Here is a 23,183-nt window from a genome sequence, read left to right as displayed (position 1 = left end):
TTTTTTGTGTTTAACTAGGTGGCGCTATACATGAAATGAGTGGTTATGGAATGGGTTGACATGGCCCTTTGAGATCAACATACAAAAGAAATGGTCCTCCTAAACCCTACGGTTCTCGAGATATTCACAGAAAACTGTGTCTGCCCTACCCTCCTTACGGGGGGTGCAGTCCAGCGGGGGGGCTACAGATCAAAACGAAAAACGATGGTTCCATGTTATCCATATGGGGTTACATGCCCACCAAGTTTCGTGTACCCCGGTCTTTCAGTGTCCCGGGAATCCTTGACGGAAATTTGGACATGCGAGAAAAAAAAAAAAAGAAAAAGAAATCTGACTAAACCTATATGACTCGCTGCGCGGCGGTCATAATTGTCCCATGTGCGTAAGTAACAAAAAATTCTCCCCTCTGTCATTTACGTGCGATAGAGGTAGTTACGCATTTTGGGAGGAGCACCCCCAAAATCTGGGCATTTCTTATGTATACAATTCTTGCGCGCATTCTGCCACTGACTTAGCTCCTTTCCAGCGATACGGTCCCGCGGGCTGTATTAAGGTCAGGCGCCACTACAAGGTGAAACAGCGTAGTGCTCAATGTCGGCTGTAGGCCTAGTTCTAAATACATGTAGGTTACACAGGTTACAAATTAACAATATGAAATTCAGTGCTTAATATGCTGATACGGCTTTATGTTTTTCCCCATTACAGTGTCACACCCGGATCACACGGGTGGGGGGGGGGGTGGGGGGGGGGGTCAAAATCCCCCTTTATGCAGAGCAGAGGCAGCGAAATCTATGACTCTATGGATTTTGACCCCCCCTTTGTGCGATCCGGGTTCCTGGAAGAGGCTCCTGATGAAATATCTTGCTCCACCATTTATAATCTTTGACTAAGCTATCTTGGGTTAGTCTGAATGAATGAATGACTGGACCATTACATTAACATAAACGCACACACACAGAAATTACTCTTACCAATTACTCTTAAAATGAACAGTTGTTGTAGGCCATGTAAACACAGATTTTACAAAAACATACCAAGTAAGCAATTAACATACAAGTAAAATCAAACAAATATAATCCCACAGTAGTGCACATAATGAAAGATTACAGAAATGTATGCAGCCCTTTACCCATGGTTATTTAAACATGTTCAGTGATGTAAAATTCAGTTATTCTTTTCTGTCCTAGTTTACCGCCAGTTTGTTAAGCAACTTTGCTGAGAGATAATACAGACAACATGAGCCCTCCTTCGGTCACTTTGGTCACAATTAAGACATTCACCTTTGGACTTTGAATAACTTATCTCTTCTTGTACAACGGAGACTTGTGATCAAAAGGAAAATAACAGCTGAATAGACATTTGAACACAACATTCTTATTACTCCGCAGTATTAAAAAACATCTTATAAAACTCTAAACTAAGATGAGTCAAACTAAAAACTCAATCTACATACAGTAGGTCCACTGGAAGCACTGATATGAATTTATTTCTTACCAAAAATTCACACAGAAGTAATGTATTTATATCTAAATAAATATAAATAAAAGTTTGTAGTAACAAATCTGTTGAAAATATGTAGTATTCAAATATGTCCAAAAGTGGGGCCCCACTGGCCCCAAACCGCTTTCTTTTTAAATAGAACACTTTGGCTCTTGCTGATTATACAAAAACAAACATTTTCCATTTGGAAAAAAAAAAAAATTCTTCAACTTTTAACATAATTTACCAGCTAAGTTAATCATCCACACCCTGGTGAGCCCGCAGAGGGACGACCATACAGTAATAAATCCTTAGTTAGCTCTGAGGGCTGCCGTGCAGAGCTCCTGTACGTCCACAATTGATCCTTGATTGAGGTGGAGATGGGAGGATATACAGCTGATCTGCAAAAGTATCTACAGTCTCCTGGGGAGAAGTACTACAACAGTAGTGAGCCCACAGCCATGGTGTAAACTGAATGAATACAAAAAGATCTGTAGCCTTCCAATCACACCACGGAATGTCTTTGCATCCATCCAAGTTGAAGTGTAATGTGGTAACGAAAGGAGTAGGGTTGGTCTAGAGAGTGATGGTGACAAGGCAGAGAGCTTTCCCAAATGGCTGTCAATTTTAAAGCTTCACAGCCAATTCTGGAACTAACTCTCTACTTCCTGATGGGTGGATGGTTGGAACCTTTTCCAAACCGAAGGGAGTGAGGGACCTGCGTATTCTCTTTTTTAACAACAAAAAAGACAGAAGAAAAATTAAACACAATGATAGAATTTTTTCATGTAACTTTCATTTAGGGTAACTGCAAACCAATACTATATTCATTGACATTGAGACAGACAATAGATAGATAATATCGATTAAAAATACATCAATTAAGGAATTACTACAATATATCAGAATTATTACAATAACACTAAGGGCTTATGAAAATACTGTAACAACAAAACACATGTACTGTATGGTCTGGAGCAACCATACCTCCATGAAAGAACCAGGAAGGACCCACAAAGTATGTATGGCTGCCAGTGGAATCCAGATGATCGAGGCCAAAGCGATCACCCAACCCACTCCTTGAGCCCAGGGTGGGTAAACGTAATCCTCGTAGCGAGCCGGCTTAAACTGGATGACTGAGAACACTAGGATCACCTGCAGCACAACAGCAGCATCATAGTATGCGGCGGTGGCCTCCCGTATCATATGGAAATATATTTTAGAAATGGACTGGCCATTCTCAGCACAGTATGTCAATACATAATTGTCATAATATATTCTTATAAAATGGGCAGAATGATGAAGGCGGAGCTGGCTCCGGAGCACAGGGGGATAAAAGAAAGGAGACAGAAAAGACAGCGCGAAGAAAACGAAAGTATGATGAGGCATAGGCCTAGGCTTCACATGGATTTGGAGACAGACCCCCCAAAGCCACAGTGCGTGGTTTGCAGAGACTTCCTAACTCGCAAATCCTATTGTATCTGTTTGTGGTAAAGTCATCACAGAACAGCCGCTCCTAAGTCAGTGTTCTCCTAACTTCAGATAGGAAACCAAAATCCGTTTCTAACTTTAGGATGACCCATAACATATGATAGAACTCCGCTATCTCAATGTATCACAATGGATGTACTGCTCAACAGACAACAACAAAAATGGCGCCCCCGGATAAGGTGAATTGGTTCTACTTGTGCACTTATCACAGGTGAATTCTCTAATAACTCATCTACCTGGCTGAGGAGTTGTGCCAATTACAATCAGCTGGTTAAATGAATGGTTGGAGTAAATATGCAGGAATTTTACTTTCTGAGGCCAGACTTTTACACCTCTGGCTGAAGAAGAGCTACACACAGTACATTTACATACACACACATTCAGGTCATGAAAATAACACTTTCACGAGAGCAGAGTTTATAAAAACTTATTTGTACTTACTCCAATCAAAACTGGGCATATTATCCACCAGCACACTTTGAAGAAGATGGAGGGTGGTTTTCCGGTCATCTCAATAAGACTATCAGTAAGCCGTCTCACACCTTTTGGTAAAGAAGTTATGAATTATTATTTTCTGAACCACTCCCTGCTGTTTATTTAATACATTATGGTGATTCCAGCCCACATCATTTTTTTTAAAGATGTGATTAAACTTTGTCATTTACAGGTACAGAGCCAATGAAATGCAGTAGACAAACATCAAAATTCATTTATTTTTATAGTATTTTACATAAACAAACAATAAAATAAAATATGAATAGGCTAAATAAAGAAAAATAACAAATGTAACATCTCAACGATAAGAACAGATGTCCTTGTATTAATATTAATGAACATAAAAACAAAAATTAAAGAAAATGACAAGGAGTTAAAATAACCGAGAGAAAAAAATTGGTGGGAGAGGTGAATGGCTCAGGGAGTGTTGAAAGCTAGGGAGAAGAGGTAGTCTTTAGGCTGGATTAAAAAGCTACTGATAGTGGGGCAGGAATTGACATCATCAGGAAGGCTATTCCAGAGCTGGGGAGCATAGACAGAGAAAGCAGAAGAAACACAAAGAAGACACTGGGAAGATAGAGGTTTAGGAGGACAGTATGGATTTAAAAGATCACAGAGATATTGAAGAGCTTAGCCATTTAAAGCTTTGTAGACAAAAAGCAGAATTTTATCTAATTTATTTCTGTGTTCTACAGGAAGCCAGTGCAGTTTAGCCAAGACTGGTGATATGTGGTCACGTTTCTTAGATCCAGTTAACAATCTGGCTGCAGCATTTTGGACCAGCTGGAGTCTACTCAGGGTGGATTTAGTTAAACCTACATGTAGTGAGTCGCAGTAATCAAGCCTTGAGGAAAATAAAGGTATGGATAAGAATTTCTAAAGCACTTTAAGAGAAAAAAAACTAAAGGCCCTATCATGGCGATCTGAAACATAAGCGTGTGTTGCGCAATGTTAGCATAGCGTATTCTTATCATGACGCAAAGCGTATTCCTATCTTTTTCGCCATGTCCTTCCCTTTTATTACACAATGTGCCCAGGGGTGTGGCAATTAACGACTTAAGGTGTGATCTGGCGCATTATCTAAAAATCGCTATCTTACACCATCTACAAAGCATTACGCCACTGACCAAGAAAAACCTTGTCTATAGCGAAAGGCACAGCTGAAGACGCACTGTCACAAGATGTAAGCAGCAACTCCTCTACAGGATAAATGTCCTTAGGTTTTTTAATTTAGTCATTTGAACATTATTGGGATAAGTGTTGCTTTTTTCAGGCTATGTTTTCGATGGTAACCTATCGTCAATCAATAGTGAAAGTAATTAACTGTGTATAACTGTTTTGTCGTTGATTATGACACCATGGTGAAGTTAATTTCACTTTGCCTAGGAGTTCAAATAATAGACGAATGTAGATGCGTGAAGGCTATACTCTGCTAGGTTTTAGTAAAGCATGGTTTAGTAGAATACCTGTTCCATACGGTCTCGCGTGCAAGCAGATTCCTTCAAATGCGCCGCTGACTATCAAAATACTGATGCACCGTTTGAAGTTGCGCTGCTTGCTGTTAAAGGTAATGACAGACGGTTTGATAACAAAACCACCCCCAATGTGGATTGGACAAATCCCTACATTTATTTAAGCTATTTGCCAGTGACCATGCGTTTTAGATCACTTAAGCTTTGCTATCATTCTTAGCTGGAAAAAGCTTCCCTTGACAACACTATTGACTTGCTTATTAAAAGTCAAAGAGGAGTCTAGGAAAACACCTAGTGTGATGATTAACAGACAGAGGGCCAAGACCCTTGCTTACAATGTTGACAGTCCGGTGATCCAAAAATGATAACTTCTGTTTTATTGTCATTTAGCTGTAAAAAAAATCCAATTCTGCACTGTTCTGTTATCCGAAGTCTTCTTCTTCTTCTTCTTCCCACCAAATTTCTGCGTCTAATTCAGCTTCAACCATTTAACGTAGAAACTTCGTTCAAACTTTGTAACGTAGGTCCTGAAAAGGACATTTGAGGAATGCATTTTTCACTTTTGTAAACTTTATACTTTTTGAGATATTACCAAAAAACAAGCTTATTTTCCCCCATAGACTTTGCATTGGCACTATGACATCACAATGGGCTAATTACCTTGATTTGCACCTGTATCAACTTCCAGCTGCTCAACTAGGCCCCATCAAAGAGCAGGTTCAACTGATTGCACATGTATCAACTGCTTTCTGTTCAACTAGGCCAACTCTCTCTGTGTCTCTCCATTCTACAAGGATATACAGTGGGTCCCAGTTAAGTTTGATCAGGTTCCTTCATGAATCACGCACCCCGTTTTCTCAGCAGAAATGGCACAAACTGCACTTGACACAAACAACCACAAGGTGTCACTTGGGAGTTCTGCCACTACTATTTTTGATGCGACTTGACTTAACTGCTTCCATGACGCAGTGAGCCATTACCAAACATATATGATAATACAACAGCGTGAGTTTATATATATATATATCTTATACACTATTTGTCACTGTTACTTATAGATGTGATAGTGTAACGATAAGTGCATGAGACTTTCAGCGGAGGCACGGGAACTTAAATTGATCACGGTAGTTTAAGCTTACACTTAAACAGACAAAACATTCTAAAATGAAAATGTAGATGCAATTGTAAAATTGTGCAGCTCCTTTAAGAAAGCCCCGTGCGCAGGGATGAAAAGAGAAAGCGAGATGGGATGTGTGTTAGAACTTAGATGCGTGTGGAAAAAGTAGACGTGCTGTTGAGACTGGAGCGAGTCATATTCAAAATCATGCAAAAAATAAATCCGCAGATAAAACCAATTATTCTCATTCATTGCAACCGCAGCATGCCAGCTTGCCGACGTTCAAACGAAAAAGATATCAAAGCACCTTTTGCGTTTGAATGTAGCACAATTTTTTTTTAAAACAGCTGGACCATCTATAAAAAAAGTGTTTTTTCTTTTCTTTTTGAGCACGACCGAATCCCAGGACATAACCGCACTGGACCTTATAATAGGCTCGAGATATAATTCCAAAGGGGGCAGATAGGGGCCTACTGCACTTAAAACTTAAAAAGATTGAACGAAGCTTCCCGAAATTTGAAATTGCGATCAGTGACTGGCATCGGGTGAAGCTTTTCGAAGTTGAACAGGCTATTAAAAACAATAGAGACTGTAGAGACTGAGCTCTCCCTTCTATGAATTGAAAAAGACGTTATGCTACCTGCAAACTGGCCTATGATTTCATTGCTGAGTTTGCGGCAAAGCAAGACAATGTTTTTTCAGAGTCAGGATATGGCGAGTCAGTGTCATTTATTTGTCCAATGTTAGCCTACAGACCAGTTTCCATAGTGCACATCTTATCAACAGTTTGAATGTCGTGTGTTTCTGCTCATTGACAAATACCGTTCAGCACAATGATTCATGCCCAATTAATTTCCCCTGTTAAAGTGTTCGCCTTTGTTACACTATTTGGTTTCGTGATGTAGCCTATGATAAACACCATATGGCCAAATATGTGACTCAGCTAATGTTATAGGCTATACAATTTCCCCTCTTAAAGACAAGCTGGTGTAGCTTATTAGACTAGGCTACTAAAATGCACCGACGGTAGCCTTGGCTATGTGTAAAGTAGCCTAAGCTATCACATGAGTTCATGCACGTAAGTTCATGCATCTGTCAAGTTCGCACAGGGCCTTGCACCATCTGTCAAGTTCACACAGGGCCTCGCACCCCCTTGCGACGGCCCTGCAGCTCCTCCTAAGACAGCAAGGAAAAAGGTAAAATACGCGATAAACCCGGGAAAAGGTTTGTTTCGGTCCCGGTGATTATTTGTGAAATTGTGCAAACGACAGCCTTTTCAAGGCATTTCAAGAAAGGTGTCGTAGCACGCAAGCTCCCAAATTGACCCAGTAGCCTACAGAAGGCATCAATAAATTGTTGGGACTGGGGAGGGTCATGCGTTTTTTCTCAATCACTTTGGAGGGTCATAGAAAAATTTCTTGCTGGCGAGGAAGGGTCACGTCTTTTTTGGCTCCCAAAACTCCTCCGGTAGCCCCTTAAATAAATAACGAACAGTCCCTAATTGATTATAGCCTGTAGGCCTACACCAGCAATTGTTGAACATTTACCTGTACAGGACATTGACAGTAGCCCAGCCTAACAAGCTGATGTTGCAAAAGACATCAAAAGACGCAATTAATCAGAAATAAATAATGTAATCGGCATCGCTTTATTTAACAAACTGCAAGCAACAAGAGGGTTGAGTTCGCTAGCTGTGAGGCCAAACCCAAGAGCAGAGCCTATCTGTTAAGGCACTCGATAGGCTATATGGTAACGAGCTGTGTGCGCCTGGAAAGACAATAGAAGATGCTTTCTGATTAGCACAGCGAAGACGGCTCTCGTCATCCCATACCCTCCCCCCACTTCCTGTAGCCTACCATTATGACTTGTTGCCGTTTTGGGACATTAAGCTTTTTCACTTTAAGCCCCCCTCCCCCACCCCCCTCTTTCACAAGCAGTGGGGGAGCACGGGGCACAAAGTAGCCTAACACTTATTGGTAGACAAAGGAGGGTTCTCCGCGCTTCTGTCGTTTGGCGACAATCCGGTGCAACCAGGCCAGGACAGATATTTTAGAGAGAAGGAGAGACGCCGGTGCAGCTCAGATGTCTTCTTATTCTTTTCTTTATTCTTTAGTAGGCTAAAAGGTGCAGAACATTATTAAACTTTGAGTAACGTTTCGATGTGTCGATGTTTTTGACTAACGAACATCGAAACGTTAGTCAAAGTTTAATAATGTTCTGCACCTTTTACTAAAGAATAAAGAAAATTAAGAAGACATCTGAGCTGCACCGGCGTCTCTCCTTCTCTCTAACACTTTTTGGCTTTGGCTAAATATTTCTAAAATCATTTGAGTTTCACTAGTCACACGTTTTAACAAGGAACACTTGTTATTGAACTAATAACAGACGTGTGTCGAAAATTGACTTTATTTTCCATACGGAGAAATAACATATGCAGAGTCTAACCAAGGTCAATCTTGCCAAAAAAGCCCTCAAACCTGAAAACACATGAGGCAAAAGTGCAAAACATCACAAAACTAACTAAACTAACACGCGCATATTTTTGTATTGCAATCATTGTAGCCTACAGTTGTAACAGCGCGTAACAGTCTTTAACGTTTAACATGTCCCAAAAACAGCTATCAACTAATCAAACGTCTTATAAACAAGTATTGCCAGGAGCAACACCTTGCAAAAAATGATAACAATAGGCCTAGGCCTTTATATGGCTCTGCTCCTGCCTAGATTCGAACTCAGAACTGCATGAAAGTTGCAGACCTGTTCTGGAAATTACCAGAACACGCGCATTAACCCACTTGACCGTCAGACAACGCTATCTGCTTTGAGTAGGCCTATTGGGTAGGACTGTAGCCTACACTGGTTGCTATGGCACAGTCTTGAGTGACCGAATTCGTTTTCCTTTGTCATATGAATGCTGTCATTTTGTTAACATTACTGTTAAGAAGATGCTGTAGGCAAAGGCTATATTTAACATCGTTAGTGTAGTAAAACAAATCAGAACTATTCACGAGGTTTCTGGGCAGCATATTTATGTTCTGTTAGCAAGCGAACTTCTCATGACTGCCGACAAAGTAGCCTACTGCCAGCTGACGAAGCTCTCATTTTAAAACATTACTGAGAGACAGGCACTGTACAATCAAGACATCTTGCCACTGAATCCAAAACTATGTTTAACATTATGTACAAAGCTTATAGGCTACAGTGGATTAGCATGTTGCAGGGGCTGCTAAAAACACAGAGAAACGCACTGAAAACTCGGCCAATCAAAGCCCTTGCTGTCAAATGCTCCGTCCGGTTCGACCGTGGAACGCCACAGCGGACTATGCTGCCCCCAAGCGGCTGCAGTTGTACTTACATTTCACCCAGCTTACGAATCACCTTGATGGTGAATGAAGTGTCAATTCTTAACTGGGACTGTAAGGCACATTCCATCCAACTTTCTATCAATTCATCCTCTTCAAACCATTCGCTCATCCACCCATTAAACTATCCATCAACATTCATTAAACAATCTGCCTATCAACATTCATTAGACTATCTACTTCAACTTTTAAACTATATACTCTGTCTCAGGGTTTAAGGCATACAATCTGGCTCTCTTAAGACTACAGATTCTGTTCAACTATTTCCTCTGCCCACAACTGTTTCAAAATAAATGTCCTCACTACAATAATTCAATATTAAATAATTTAACTATTTAAACTACTCAACTATTTAACTATTCAACCATTTCAACGGTCAGTTGTTATCAACTATGACTCCTGCCAACTGTTTCCAAATACAAGTTTGTTTTGCATTTTATGTTAATATACAGCATGTTTATATTTTCATGCACTGGTAATTTCCTCGAAATTGCATTTTCTAGTTAGCCTATAACGCTAGTCTTCAGGGCACACGTTAAGTGAAAAGAAATCGCTATTTCTATACCACTAACAAGGCTCAAAATAGCACCACACTTCCACGGTAGCATAATGAGGGGCCCTACATGTAAACCGAGAACTTTGTAAGTGTACAGACAGTTTATTAAAAAGACAGTTTAGAAACAGTACCGTTCACGTATATCTTGGGAAAACAGTCACGTGACAATTCAGCTCATGTTACGACGTTGGACTGGAGCAACGCGAGCTGAACTGTCACGTGACTGTTTTCCCAAGATGGCGCCAGCCCAGAGAACGGACTAACTCGGTACACATATTATTAACCCCTAGGTTCATTTTGCGGCGGAATTGTCCTTTAAACACCTCTAATATCCTTGACAAATTTCAATCTGGTTTTAGACCACTTCATAGCACAGAGTCTAGGTATGTGATGATGTGGGACTATTTTAATTCCAAAGGCCAAGGGAACTTTATCAGGATGCATAGTATCCTGGATCCATGAAATAACTGGCCTTTAAAAATAAAAATCTGCCTGCCTCTATGGGAATTTAACATAGGGGTATGTATACTTATGAGCCCCTGTATTTTAAGGAAGAACATTTATTTATTTACGATACATTATTCATTGACAAAGAAAATCGGTGTCCTTAAAGGTTGGATTTTTCCTATTTATTTTTTACAATTTCAAAAGATAATTTATTCCTCTTTTAGTCAACTTTAGCATGTGTATGTACACTAGGGTATGTAAACTTATGAGCACAACTGTATATTAAGGTAAAAATCTTGCATAGTGTACCTGTGGGCATATTATGTCTAATAGTGTGTGTCTTTTCAGTTGTACAGAAACAGATAGAGACTCACCAAAAACCCAGCAGATTGCAATCACTTCAAAAAATGCGAGGAAGATGATGGACACTATAGCTGTGTAATGGTCCATCAGCTGGAATATGTAGATCCCACACTGTTTCCAAACAGGAAAATTATATTTTCATTCAGGGATAATGATTTAGTACACAACCATTGCATGTACATAGTAAAGCCATGATTGCATGTTAAGCCATGATTGCAAATAAAATGTAAACGATTTTAAGTATAGGTATGGATTGTGTTGGCTGCAGTAATCAGTATTACCTGCATGACATGAGGTATCCCCAGCAGAAAAGCAGTACAGCAGACCATCAGCACCAGTATCTCCTTCAGTCTGAAATACTTTAGTAGCGGTTTACCATAGCCATCCATCAAACTAGTTACCATGACTTCCACCATTGCAAACTAAGGGCACAACAGAAATCAAAATGTATGTCAGGGAAAACAAGCATACTAAATTGTAAATTGTATTTTTAATGGTCTTGTTTTCTTTCTGTGCGGTGACAAACTGTGTCAAATTTCTTGAATTTGTCAAGTAATAATATGTGCGAGATCTCGTCACTAAAAAGATAACCAGTACGTGTTCCCAAACAACGCTAAAGATGTTATCCCAGCCCAGATATCCTGGTGCCAACCCATAAAATGACATAGACTGCTGGAATAACAGGTATCATGTTAGACCGAATGGGTATCCAGCCAAAAATAATTGAGATTAGGACTTATTGTCCATGGTTGTCGTTGGCGCCTTCCCTATGATCACTGTAAAGTACAATGTCATCCAAACATTCGTGAATCCTTTAATCCCACAAGGTCAGTGTATCAGTAACTGCTTTGTATATGCATCCTTAGTCTTAACAGAAGATTTTTTTCACACAGATGGATATCACAGTATATACATTGTACGTACATTTTTACATACATTTGACTATTGGTTAAAAAGAAACATTCCTCAATAGGAAAAGATCAGAACTTGTCTCGATCACAGAGTTTGTTGGGCATGCAGATAAAGATTATCTGACAAAGCGTGCCAAATTAGGGGATCTTCTGTGTTAATATATTGCTTTGACAAACACAAGAGGGTTTAATTTGACAAGATTCCCTACTTGTTGTTGGCATTTTCCACAACATTTTAGATCTCTCACAGCACCGCAGTGAGGACCACAACATGGTACTAAGACTTGGCCGATGTGACTCACTTCGCTGTCCAGGCCGAGACACAGCAGCATGAAGAAGAAGATGATGGCCCAGAATGGAGCCACTGGCATGGTGACGAAGGCTTGGGGATACACAACAAACACAAGCCCTGGACCTGGATGAGGAAAGCAGACACATAAACACAAAGGCCTACATTTAAAGACTCTCTCAATCTCTCGCTCGCTCCTCACTCAAAACAAATGTAACAGCAATATAGTGAAGATTTTTTTTTCCCGCCACTGAGTACTTTAAATGTGAGGATTGAGAGCTGACTCCTTAAATATAATACTACACTTAAACAGGGTTAAGTCTAATTACATGTTGCTCCAATTACGGACACCTTAGTCTCTTGTAAAGAGCCATGAGGTAATACACGTACCGTCCACAGCCAGGTCACTAACAGGGATGTTTTGCAGATGTGACATGTAGCCAAAGGCTGAGAAAATGACAAAGCCAGCGAGAATGCTGGTCAGGGAGTTTATGATGGAGATTGCCAAAGTGTCTCTGAGAACAGAAAAAATACTCCTACAGAGCTGCACCATAATAAACATGAAGACCTGTTATTACGTGTAGAGTTAACTCTAGCATTATCTTTTTACTATAAGCTAAATAAATAGAAGCAAATTACATTCGCTCACTTAAGAACGTTGTTGTTGAAAGAATTATAGCTGGACATAGTCATAAGGCCACCGAATCCAATCCCAATGGAATTGAAGATCTGTGCAGCAGCGTTGACCCATACCTAGCAAGACAAACGCATAGACATGTGCAATTAGTTTACGTGCAACAATTCTGACAAGTCTCGTCATTCAAGTGAAACACTGAAATACATTTTTACCTCAAGTGACAGCAGTTTTTCCCACACAGGCAGAATAAAAAAGTTAATGCCCTTCATAGCCCCAGGCAGCTGCACATTGTTGATCAGAAGAGCAATAAGGATAACATAGGGGAAGATTGCTGTGAAGTAGACCACCTGAACAATGGAAAAAATAGCATTCAAACAGAGACAGAGAAAATAAGATGGAAAAAATTAGAAACTCATAGGCAAATATTTCAACACTGAAATGTCCGGAAAAAAAAACATGACCACAAATTAATAAAGCACATGAAGTACGAGAGGCCCTTTTGAGGTTACCTTCCCAGTAGACTTGATCCCTTTGAAGATGCAGAGGTAGATGAGGATCCAGGCAAGCAGCAGCAGCAGGAAGAGCTCCCATCGGAGGGTCCCTGCCTCCTCTAGCCCCCCCGTCCGATCCAGCATTTTATGACTGACAACACAAAACACAGGCGTGACACCCAGCGGCCTGACAGTCGTCAGCGCATCTCATCTCTCCGTGCCGACCCTTGGTTTTGCCCTCCTGGTTTTCCCCCGAGGGTGGCCTTTGACAGGTGTGTGGTTATCCAGCCACTCTGAAGGCTGACAAACGCCTCTGGAAAAAATAGATTTCTCTATGTGTATTAGCTGGCCTAGACAGCCTCACTGTCAGTGATGACACTTGTGCAGGGCTTTGTTAGATTTTTGCAAGGTGAAAAAAAGAGACACAGACATATGTAATCACGCCCATAGACTGGTCTATCTAACTTACCAGAAGTTACAATATATGTAATTAAGTCCAAAGTTTGCAGAGATAATTTTTTTTAATGACTATATACTAGTTAACCTGGAAATGCCAACAGTCTAATCTACCGTAAATCTAAGTAAATTATCAGTCAAATATGCAGGTCATAACTAAGCGTTATTCTTTCTTGCCAACAAAAGTTAATTTTTTGCAATAAACAAATGATCTCATCACTTCAGTGTGAACTTTCATTGTTTTGTAACACTATTCCTTGAAAGTTTTGCAATGGTGTCTCAACAGTGACTGCATGTGCAAGGTCCAGTGGGAACCTTCATCAGAGCTTTGGGACACTGTCTGAGACTTCTGTTGGAAAATAAAGTGGCGAATGGATAACTCACATAACTGACCTGACTTGAGAATCGACTTCGAAAACCAGTTTGAAATCTAGTGGCGTATACTGGACCAAAGATCAGCATGTTATTATTTTGCTTCACAACGTTTCAGTGTTCTAGGTCAACATTATCATTTTTTTCCCCCATGACCAGAAGTAATTTAAAAGCCCATTTGCTATTTATTCCACATGGATCCCAGAACCAGAGCAAACGTTAAAAGAACATACTTGAAGAACTGCTGGCTGGCAGTGGTGGAGTAGGAGCTGTTAGTAACATGATCAGTGCAGTTTAGGGTGTTCCAGGTGTTGTTGCAGCTCTGCCAGGGCAGAGGGCTCTGAAAAGAGCTGAAGAGATAGTAGAGTGACCAGGTAATGATGACGTTGTAGTAAGTGCACATGATGAAGGAGATGGCTACAGTTGCCAGGCCTACACCTAGAGATTGAAAAGAGGGGAAACAATATAAACAACCAATAAGTAATATGAATTAGCAAATGTTGCAATGCAAACAAACACAAAAAACAAAACAAAAAAATGTTTTGGTTCAGTTCCGTAAAAAGAAATACATGTAGCTAAAGGCGTCAAAACCGATGAGATCTCCATATCCACCCAATGAGATCTCCATATCCACCCAATGAGATCTCCATATCCACCCAATGAGATCTCCATATCCACCCAATGAGATCTCCATATCCACCCAATGAGATCTCCATATCCACCCAATGAGATCTCCATATCCACCCAATGAGATCTCCATATCCACCCAATGAGATCTCCATATCCACCCAAAGTCCATAACTACATCACGGTCTTTATTTACCTTTAAGCAGCGGACACACTTTCTCCATGACATGAACAGGTCCCTTCCTCAGGTACTGGCCTACTATCAGCTCCATGTAAAGTAATGGTATTCCCAGAACCAGCAGCATGAAGAGGTAAGGAATCAGGAAAGCCCCTGAGAGAGGCACAGTTTACATTAGTTCATGTGATACACCATCAGCTAAATGGATAAATTAGAGGACATTTCCCCTGTCACTACAGCAACAGTAAAATCAAATTAAACTTTATAATATGTTCATCAGCATGTTTACACTAAGTATGCATTTCCTGTTCACTAGTGGTATTGTTATATTTTAAAAGTTAAGCATTCACAATACACACATGCTTCCCCCCCCCCCCCCCCCCCCCACACACAATTTTTAGTGGTATCTTATTCTTCCACACTCTTTCTTTCACTCAAATGAAGTCAGAGTCATGTAACTAGCATATGAAACATGCTCTTCAAAAGTATCCTTTGTCCCAACAAATTATCAGACTGTATTGTTAGAGACAGAGGTCACTTGCGGCTTTGATAATAGCATATCATTGTATAACAATAACTTTTATGGTGTTTTATCCAACATGTATGTAATACTGCAATACTATGCACTACTGATCAAATCTATTTCTACTTCCCTTTTAAACATATGACACATTCAGTGAATAGCAGAGATCAATCAAGCTAACAACAAACACCCTAACCCTAACTTTTTAGAGTATCACTCTACTTTAAACTGAAACAAAATGTATGACAATCTCAAAATCACAAGTCTTAGGAGGGGACTGACAGCATCCTAATTTAAATCAAGAGAAGCTCTTACCTCCTCCACTTCTGTAACACAAGTAGGGGAACCTCCAAACATTGCCTAGACCCACAGCATTCCCAATCCCAGCTAGGGTGAACTCTATCTGTTTGCTCCATGTTGGTCTGTCTGGTTGCATAGCCATGTTGTCAATGTGTCTTCCCCTTTGCCTCTCTGCACCGAACGCCTTTAGGGAGGGGGAGGGTGGGTGGCAGCTTCCCCCTGACTATATGAAAAGCTAGTCATGTAATCGCCATTCATCAACATTAATGATTACCTGAGTATAGTGCATAGAGAAACCTGGTGAGGAGGGCTTTCACATCTGTAAAATCACTATGACAGACCAATGACTAAGCATTTCTAGTTCATAGTTTGTAAATACATAAAAACATAAAATTAAAAGCAATTGTGTAAAATCCACTTAATAACTTCTATATACCAAGGTGGGTAAAGAGAAAGTGGGAGTACATCCAATCAGTATACTTTTCCAGGTCTTTTGGAAATCAGTATACTTTTCCAGGTCTTTTGGAAATCAGTATACTTTTCCAGGTCTTTTGGAAATCAGTAAATGTTAACTGAGAGCACCGTATGTTTCAGAAAAATGCCCCTCTTCACCTGACATGAACTCTGAGGTTGAATATGCTGCACTGATATGTTTAAAGTGAAACTTTTTTTTTAAGGACATTTGTCAAATACATATATTTTGCAGTAAGAAACCTTGTATACTCTCCTATAAGTTAGTATACTGTATTGGATCCACACCCACGTCCTCTTCTACAACAAGTCCCAAATTGTATGATCTTGACATTAAAACGTCAACAAAAACTTAAATATTTAACACAGTAGCGTGCCTGGTGGCTGCGCTAGAAAATTTTAATCTTTTTTCAGTCACAAACAACATATGTTTACATATTCAACTGCTTACACAAACACATAATTTCCTTGCCTCCATATCAATTTGCTAAGTTCACTGCTTGTGATATTATCCAGATTTTATATTATCTGATTATCTGAGCAGCGACAGTACATCTTTTCAAAATCTGTTGGGTGGTCCTATTCAGGTTAGTTTTCTTCCTACCTAAAAATAGAGAACATTTCAATAAACTTTCTAATAAGCACAGATGTGGATAAAATACTGTCATTAGTGAAAATGTAAAAGGCTTTAGTCAATTCTATACTATGAGTATCCTAGTATCAAAGGCCTTGTTTTCCATGACCAAAAATAAATTCACAGCAATAAAGAAAATGATTACCCTTCCGCAGAGAAAAAGAGGTTCCCAACCCCAGACGTGTGATATGCGTAAATATATGTGCTAAACGCTCAGGATACCCACCTGACTGAAAACACAAGACTGCCGATTCTATGGACTGTTTGTTTGGCAAAACAAGAGGCACTTTCATCATATAATATTCTCTCCATAGAGATGGATCACAATATGAAATGGTTAATACTATCAGCATGACCACTCTTCTTAAAGGCCCACAGCTAAGAACTGAGTAAGGCTCTGATTCTGAGAGTTTTTCTCTTCTATGGCTCACACAAACGACTTTCTTCAGAGACAAACAGCGTCTAGACAATCGGTTGCCACAGATCTTGTGCACTGGCAAAAACAAAGTTATTTTTAAAACTTGAAACCCGTCATAATTCTGCAGACCTAGTGCGAGATCAAAACAGGCTCCTTAGTGGCCACGCCATTGTGGAACCATTTTTGGGCATACAAGTGGCGACACTTTAAGTCCCTTTAGTTTTGACCTCATGTGGACAGCCCACACAGAACCGCAAAGAGGTCTTTATAGCACTCATACTCAAGCCACACGTCAGGCACACATGCTTTTTTCTTCCCACATGTTTGTTGTGCATATATGCATATAAACAACAATGACAGACTACATCGTAATATGAAATATAAACATTATATAGAAATATATCCTGGTGGGTTCTGGCCATTAACTCAGTACACTCTCATCACATCATACTCAGTGATCTCAGACAACACTGCAAAGCCATATTGCTACCGCCACCTACTGTCAACTATATTTAATTCATACTCTACACTTTTCCAGAAGGTATTTCTCTGAAGTGCAAAACACAATAACAAATAGAAAAACATGACAACAAATTAAAAAAAAAAAAATCACAAAACACAGCAACAAATCACCATGGCAAATTGCAAAACCAAACAGCAGGTCTGTGACATGAGATGTGTAAACACTGGATGAATTTCTTAAGATACTATCCATTATCCGGCTTATCATATTTCATCGTATTTCATACAGGTAAATGATTTCATCAAACATTTCAACTGAAAGTAACCAACCACACCCCTAATTAACAAATCTTTTGTCTGACTTTGTTAATCTAGCCAAAAATATTCAGGACTGCTTAAATGTATTTGCATGCATGCATGCAGTGCGGCTTCCTGACTACAGTGTACACTCAAAACTCATTTTCAACAACTCTTTTGTCCACTCTGAATCAACTGAACTTTTTGTCCTGGGACCAAAACTCTCAGATATTGGTGGAATATCTCAAGCTTCTCAACAAAGTACATGATCAGTCAGGTCAACCCCTAAGTCACCTGACAACAGAGAATGGGTTTCTTCATCATGCCCCCACACAAATCACACAGAAATGAATGCAATGGTGTTCTTGCCAAATAGTGTGATTGTTGTCACAAATGCAAATGCTACTGAGAAGTATCATTTGGTTGGAAGCTTCCATGACTGAAATACTGATATCACCATCTTACTCTAAATTGTATGGCACTTTAGTTGCAAGCATAGCACTATTTTTATTTTATGTTAAGAGTAGTCAGTAAAACACTATAGCTCTAATGACTGTTATTACCTACGGTAGTTTCCACTAAGAAAGAAGTGAAGTGATGATGTGAAGTGGTGTCACTTTCAATGTTATATCTTGTATATGAGCTATCGTTTTAATATGAAATTGTCTCCATGAAATCTAAGTTCATGTTTTTAAAACAGACATGTCAGTTGTATTACATGTATGTTTTCAAGCAAAGGCTTAAGCTGCTGTGTGTTGACCAAGTTCTTACATAAAGTATTACACACCAATGCAAAATAGCACCATAGTAGATTGATTCATTATGACTGGCTGCTACTGGGCAAATTACAAATGACTGGAACCCTTCTGCCTCAAGGCATGCCTCCCCGGATCTGAAAGTACTGTATGTGAAATTAATGATGTTGGACCCAGTATTTCACCAGGACCAGGAGAACTCACTGCTTCTTTATGGTAACAGCTATAATTTTAAATAAATGTCAGAATTCTTTCACATTCACATCTTCATTTAGACTATTTGTGATGTCTACAGCTTGTGACAAGTAGCTTGTTGTTCATGTATATGATTTTTAAACACCCCGTTTTATCCATCCATGCCCCTGTGCAGTAACACCAGTAAGCTTAAAATGTTATTCTACACACAAGCAAGTTAGATAGATAGATAGATAGATAGATAGATAGATAGATAGATAGATACTTTATTGATCCCCAGGGGAAATTCAAGGTCTCAGCAGCATACATACAACACAAACACATTCATTAACAGCAGAAGAGTAATTAAAGTATATAATATAAAAACACAACTAAGCAGTAAGGACAGTAGAAGATAAAGAATATGCTAAATATACTAAAATACAAATTATACTAACACTTAATACAATATATAAAAATATACTAAAATACAAATAACAAAATTACAAATTATACTAACACTTAATCTAAATAAATTCTAAAAACAGTATCCACATAGTGGTGATTAATAAATCAGAGGCGCTTGCAATGACTGAGGCAGGGACTGAGCCTGTGATTCTCTGTGCATAGTAAGGTATGGTAAGGTGCTCTAAGGTGCTCTGTGTGAATGAGTGTCATGGTGGTAGTGCAATGGTGATAGTAGTCATGGTGATAGTGCAAATGAGTAAGTCAACAGTGCAACAATGCAGAAATAAAGTAAAGTAAAGTCTATATATCTATATATTTAACTATTTAAGAAAATGTATAAGTGTGGCCACAGTTCGGCTGTGGCATGGAGGGGGGGGGGGTTATGCATATGTGCTAATGTGCTAATATAGCACGCAAACAGTGAGGCATAAAGACAGTGGTACAAGTGGCTAGTGGACAGACAGTACCAAACATGGAGGGGATGAAGAGGCAGACAGACTATGCAGAGAAGTCTATCTCTCCTCTTCCCTTAAGTGAGGCATTGAACAGTTCAATGGCCCTGGGGACAAATTACTTTCTCAGTCTGTCAGTTGTGCAAGGCAGTGAGCGAAGTCTCCAGCTGATCAGGCTCTTCTGTTTAACAATAGTGCTGTGGAGTGGGTGACACTCATTGTCCAAGATGTTGATCAGTTTGTTCAGGGTCCTTTTGTCAGATAGTGAAGTGATACACTCCAGTTCAGCTCCCACTACAGAGCCAGCTTTCCTTACCAGCCTGTCAATTCGCCCCACATCCTTCTTCCTTGTGCTTCCACCCCAGCATACTACTGCATAGAAGAGGACGCTGGCAACAACAGACTGGTAGAACATCCTGAGGAGCTTACTGCACACATTGAAGGACTGCAGCCTCCTCAGGAAGTACAGCCTGCTCTGCCCTTTCTTGTAGAGTGCATCAGTGTTGGCTGACCAGTCCAGTTTATTGTCCAGGTGGAGACCCAGATACTTATAGGTGCTAACCACCTCCACATTGACCCCATCAATGTGAACTGGTAGCAGAGTGGGCTTAGACCTGCGGAAATCCACCACCATCTCCTTGGTCTTTGAAGTGTTAAGTTGAAGATGATTGAGTTTGCACCATTGCACAAAGTCCTCCACCAGGCTCCTGTACTCCTCCTCCTGCCCGTTCCTGATACACCCCACAATTGCAGTATCATCAGAAAACTATGGATCACAAAGAGTCCACAAAGCTTAATTTTGGAGGGAAAGTCCTCAAGTTGTCTTGCAATTATGGAAAAGCACAAGAATGGTGTTTTTTATTGCTCACTCAGGATGAAATTAGAGCATGGAGATGTGTTGTGCAACTACTGTACTTGTTTTAACACAGCACAGTTTTGCAACGTCATCGTCTTTATAAATCAAAAAGCCTTGTAATTGCCATAGACACTGATTGCCCTTGACATTCAAGTTAATCCACATACAATAGGAAAGAAAGGCTAGTCTGGTTACTAAAAGACGGAAACACTTTTCCTTTCTTTGTGCCATGTATGCAAAACCAGCATCATTCAATAGGAACTGAGAGAAGGGAACTGGGCCAAGCTTCCATTACCTCTCCTTAAGCAAATAAACCCCACATCATTTTTTTTTTAAAAAACATGGATTAAAACATGACTATTGTTGTTTGCTCTGGTGGGTTTGGTTTCCGGCTCTCCAAGTGCCTAGAATCAATGGGCAATGTTTACTAGTGTACTAATGTACTAGTGACAGGGACAACACCAAGACTTTGAGAGGTTGAGACCAAGTCAAGACCAAAGCCCCATTTCCCGTATTCAGTTGCATGTGTGTGAAGGGTGAGGAGGAACTGCCGTAAGCAAAGTAACACATTTTTAGAGGAATATTTGAACCAGGATGTTCTACATCCAATCACAGTAATATGTTAAACAGTTAGGCCTCTATTTTGGCGATCAGAAAAAGTGGCGTTATGCTTTTTAGATGGTGTAAGATAGCGATTTTTAGATCATGCGCCAGGCCACATCTTATGTTGTTGCTTGCCACAGCCCTGGGCGCAAAGATTAATAAAAGTACAGCGCATGGCGAACAATTCCTTTACCTTATTAAGTGTAAGATAAGAATAAGCCTTGTGTCGGGCTTTGCGCCAGGTGCACAATTGGGGCCTTATAGTTTGAAGCACTGTGATAGTCGTTTTGACTGGTCTTGAAATAAAATAAAATAGTCCTCTTTCTCCAAGACCGAGATGAGAATGAGTAAAAATACAGTCACTTCAGAGACAAGACCAAGACCGTAAAAATGTGGTCTTGAGTACTACAACTGATGCCTTGGGGATCAATAAAGTATCTCTCTATCTATCTATCTATCTATCTACAATACTAGTGTTAACAATGCTATATAAATAAAAAACAATTGAAGGTAATAGTTTGTTTATCTGAATTTCACAGGTTAAAGTCAAATGCACTGCCTTGCCAATATTGTCAGTACATTAGCTAAATCACCATTTCTTACAAATTAACAAAAAATAATTGGGAAATAAAAACAAAATCTCAAAAATAAAACGAATGAAAACAAGGTGCACAGTATGTAGGTATTTGAAAGGACTGAAATAACACAGTAATAACTGCCATTGTACTGCTGTAGCAACACTTTATAACCCAATGGCAGATGAGATGCATGCATCAGTGAAAACAGATACACTTACTGTCTGCTAATAAGGTAAACCCTATCCATCTATTCTCTAGCAATAACATCATTCACACAAGTGATTTGTTAGTGAAAGATGTCAAGTTGAGTACAGCAGACTAGATATGGCCTTGATGAGTCACTCTATTTATTTGAATGTCCTGCTGCTTCCTTAAAGGAATATTCCACCATTTGGGGAATTACACTAATTTTCCACCTCCCCTTGAGTTAAACTGTTGAGTTTTACCTTTCCCCAGTTCATCCAGCTGTTCTCGGAGTCTGACAGTAACACTTTTAGCTCCAGCTCATTGAATCAGATTAGACCGTTAGCTTATAGCAGAGATGAGAATTTCCCCAAATGGTGGAGTATCGCTTTAAGGCATTTAATCTGAAACCTGTTCTGATAATCTTGTACTTGTAAGGAATGTCTATGTGGAAAAACACACTGAGGTCTGTTAGCTTACTGTAGCTTGGGTGGCACAACATTTTACTACAACCCTGTTTCCCAAAAAGTTGGGATACTGTGCAAAATGTAAATAAAAACATAACGCTATGATTTGCAAATCATATAAATCCTATATTTAATTGAAATAGTGCAAAGACAACACATCAATTATGAAAAATGTTATTGTTTTTTTCTGGAAAATATGTTGATTTTGAAATTGATGCTGGCAACACATCTCAAAAAAGTTGGGGCAGGGACATGTTTATCACTGTTTTGTTGTTTGGGAACTGCAGACCAGTAGCTGGAGTTTTTGAGAATGAAATGTCCCATTCTTGTCCGATTTAATATTTTAGCTGCTTAACAGCCTGGGGTCTTCTTAATCATGTTTTTTCATTCAACGATGCACCCAATGTGACAGGTCTGGTCTGCAAACAGAACATTTTAGCACCTGGACTTTTCTACTATGGAACCATACAGCTGCACAATTAATTGATTTTCAATAAAAATTCAGCTAATGCAAAGCTTGTCTTCAGGATGTCCTCTTTAAAAATATATATCCTATATTTAAAGGCAACATCCATAATATTCATCCACATTATGTAAGGGATAATGTATAGAACGCCGGTCATTATGGGGAAAATAAGTCCCGACAGGGCGAACCGGACCCGACACGCTAGTGGACAACAAATAGTTCGCAACACACGCTGAACTTGAATCAAACATTCTTTAGAATACAGCCGATCAACCGTCTGCTTTCACTTTTGAATGAAGTTCCAAGTTCCATGCAAGAAGTGACCGGAATACT

At 39.6% G+C, this 23,183-nt stretch overlaps 1 protein-coding gene across 2 annotated transcripts in view; it reads right to left on the bottom strand.

The window, feature by feature from the left end:
* Positions 1-974: 974 nt before the first annotated feature.
* Positions 975-23,183, bottom strand: part of si:ch211-283g2.1 (sodium- and chloride-dependent GABA transporter 1) — a 31,469-nt gene continuing 9,260 nt past the window's right edge. For both annotated transcript variants that reach the window (XM_042092263.1, XM_042092264.1), the window contains exons 3-15: positions 15,582-15,789; positions 14,762-14,896; positions 14,172-14,376; positions 13,129-13,261; positions 12,832-12,966; positions 12,632-12,735; positions 12,373-12,497; positions 11,996-12,108; positions 11,064-11,204; positions 10,794-10,893; positions 3,412-3,512; positions 2,467-2,634; positions 975-2,208 (exon numbers count right to left, since the gene is read on the bottom strand). In XM_042092263.1, coding sequence (XP_041948197.1) covers positions 2,107-2,208; positions 2,467-2,634; positions 3,412-3,512; positions 10,794-10,893; positions 11,064-11,204; positions 11,996-12,108; positions 12,373-12,497; positions 12,632-12,735; positions 12,832-12,966; positions 13,129-13,261; positions 14,172-14,376; positions 14,762-14,896; positions 15,582-15,789 — 1,770 coding nt within the window. In that variant the 3' untranslated portion in view covers positions 975-2,106. The remainder of the gene's footprint in view (positions 2,209-2,466; positions 2,635-3,411; positions 3,513-10,793; positions 10,894-11,063; positions 11,205-11,995; positions 12,109-12,372; positions 12,498-12,631; positions 12,736-12,831; positions 12,967-13,128; positions 13,262-14,171; positions 14,377-14,761; positions 14,897-15,581; positions 15,790-23,183) is intronic.

The sequence above is a fragment of the Alosa sapidissima genome, chromosome 5 (assembly GCF_018492685.1).
Source record: "Alosa sapidissima isolate fAloSap1 chromosome 5, fAloSap1.pri, whole genome shotgun sequence".
Lineage (NCBI taxonomy): Eukaryota > Metazoa > Chordata > Actinopteri > Clupeiformes > Clupeidae > Alosa > Alosa sapidissima.
Note: the sequence above shows the minus strand (reverse complement) of the source record. Positions and strands in the feature narration are given on the sequence as shown.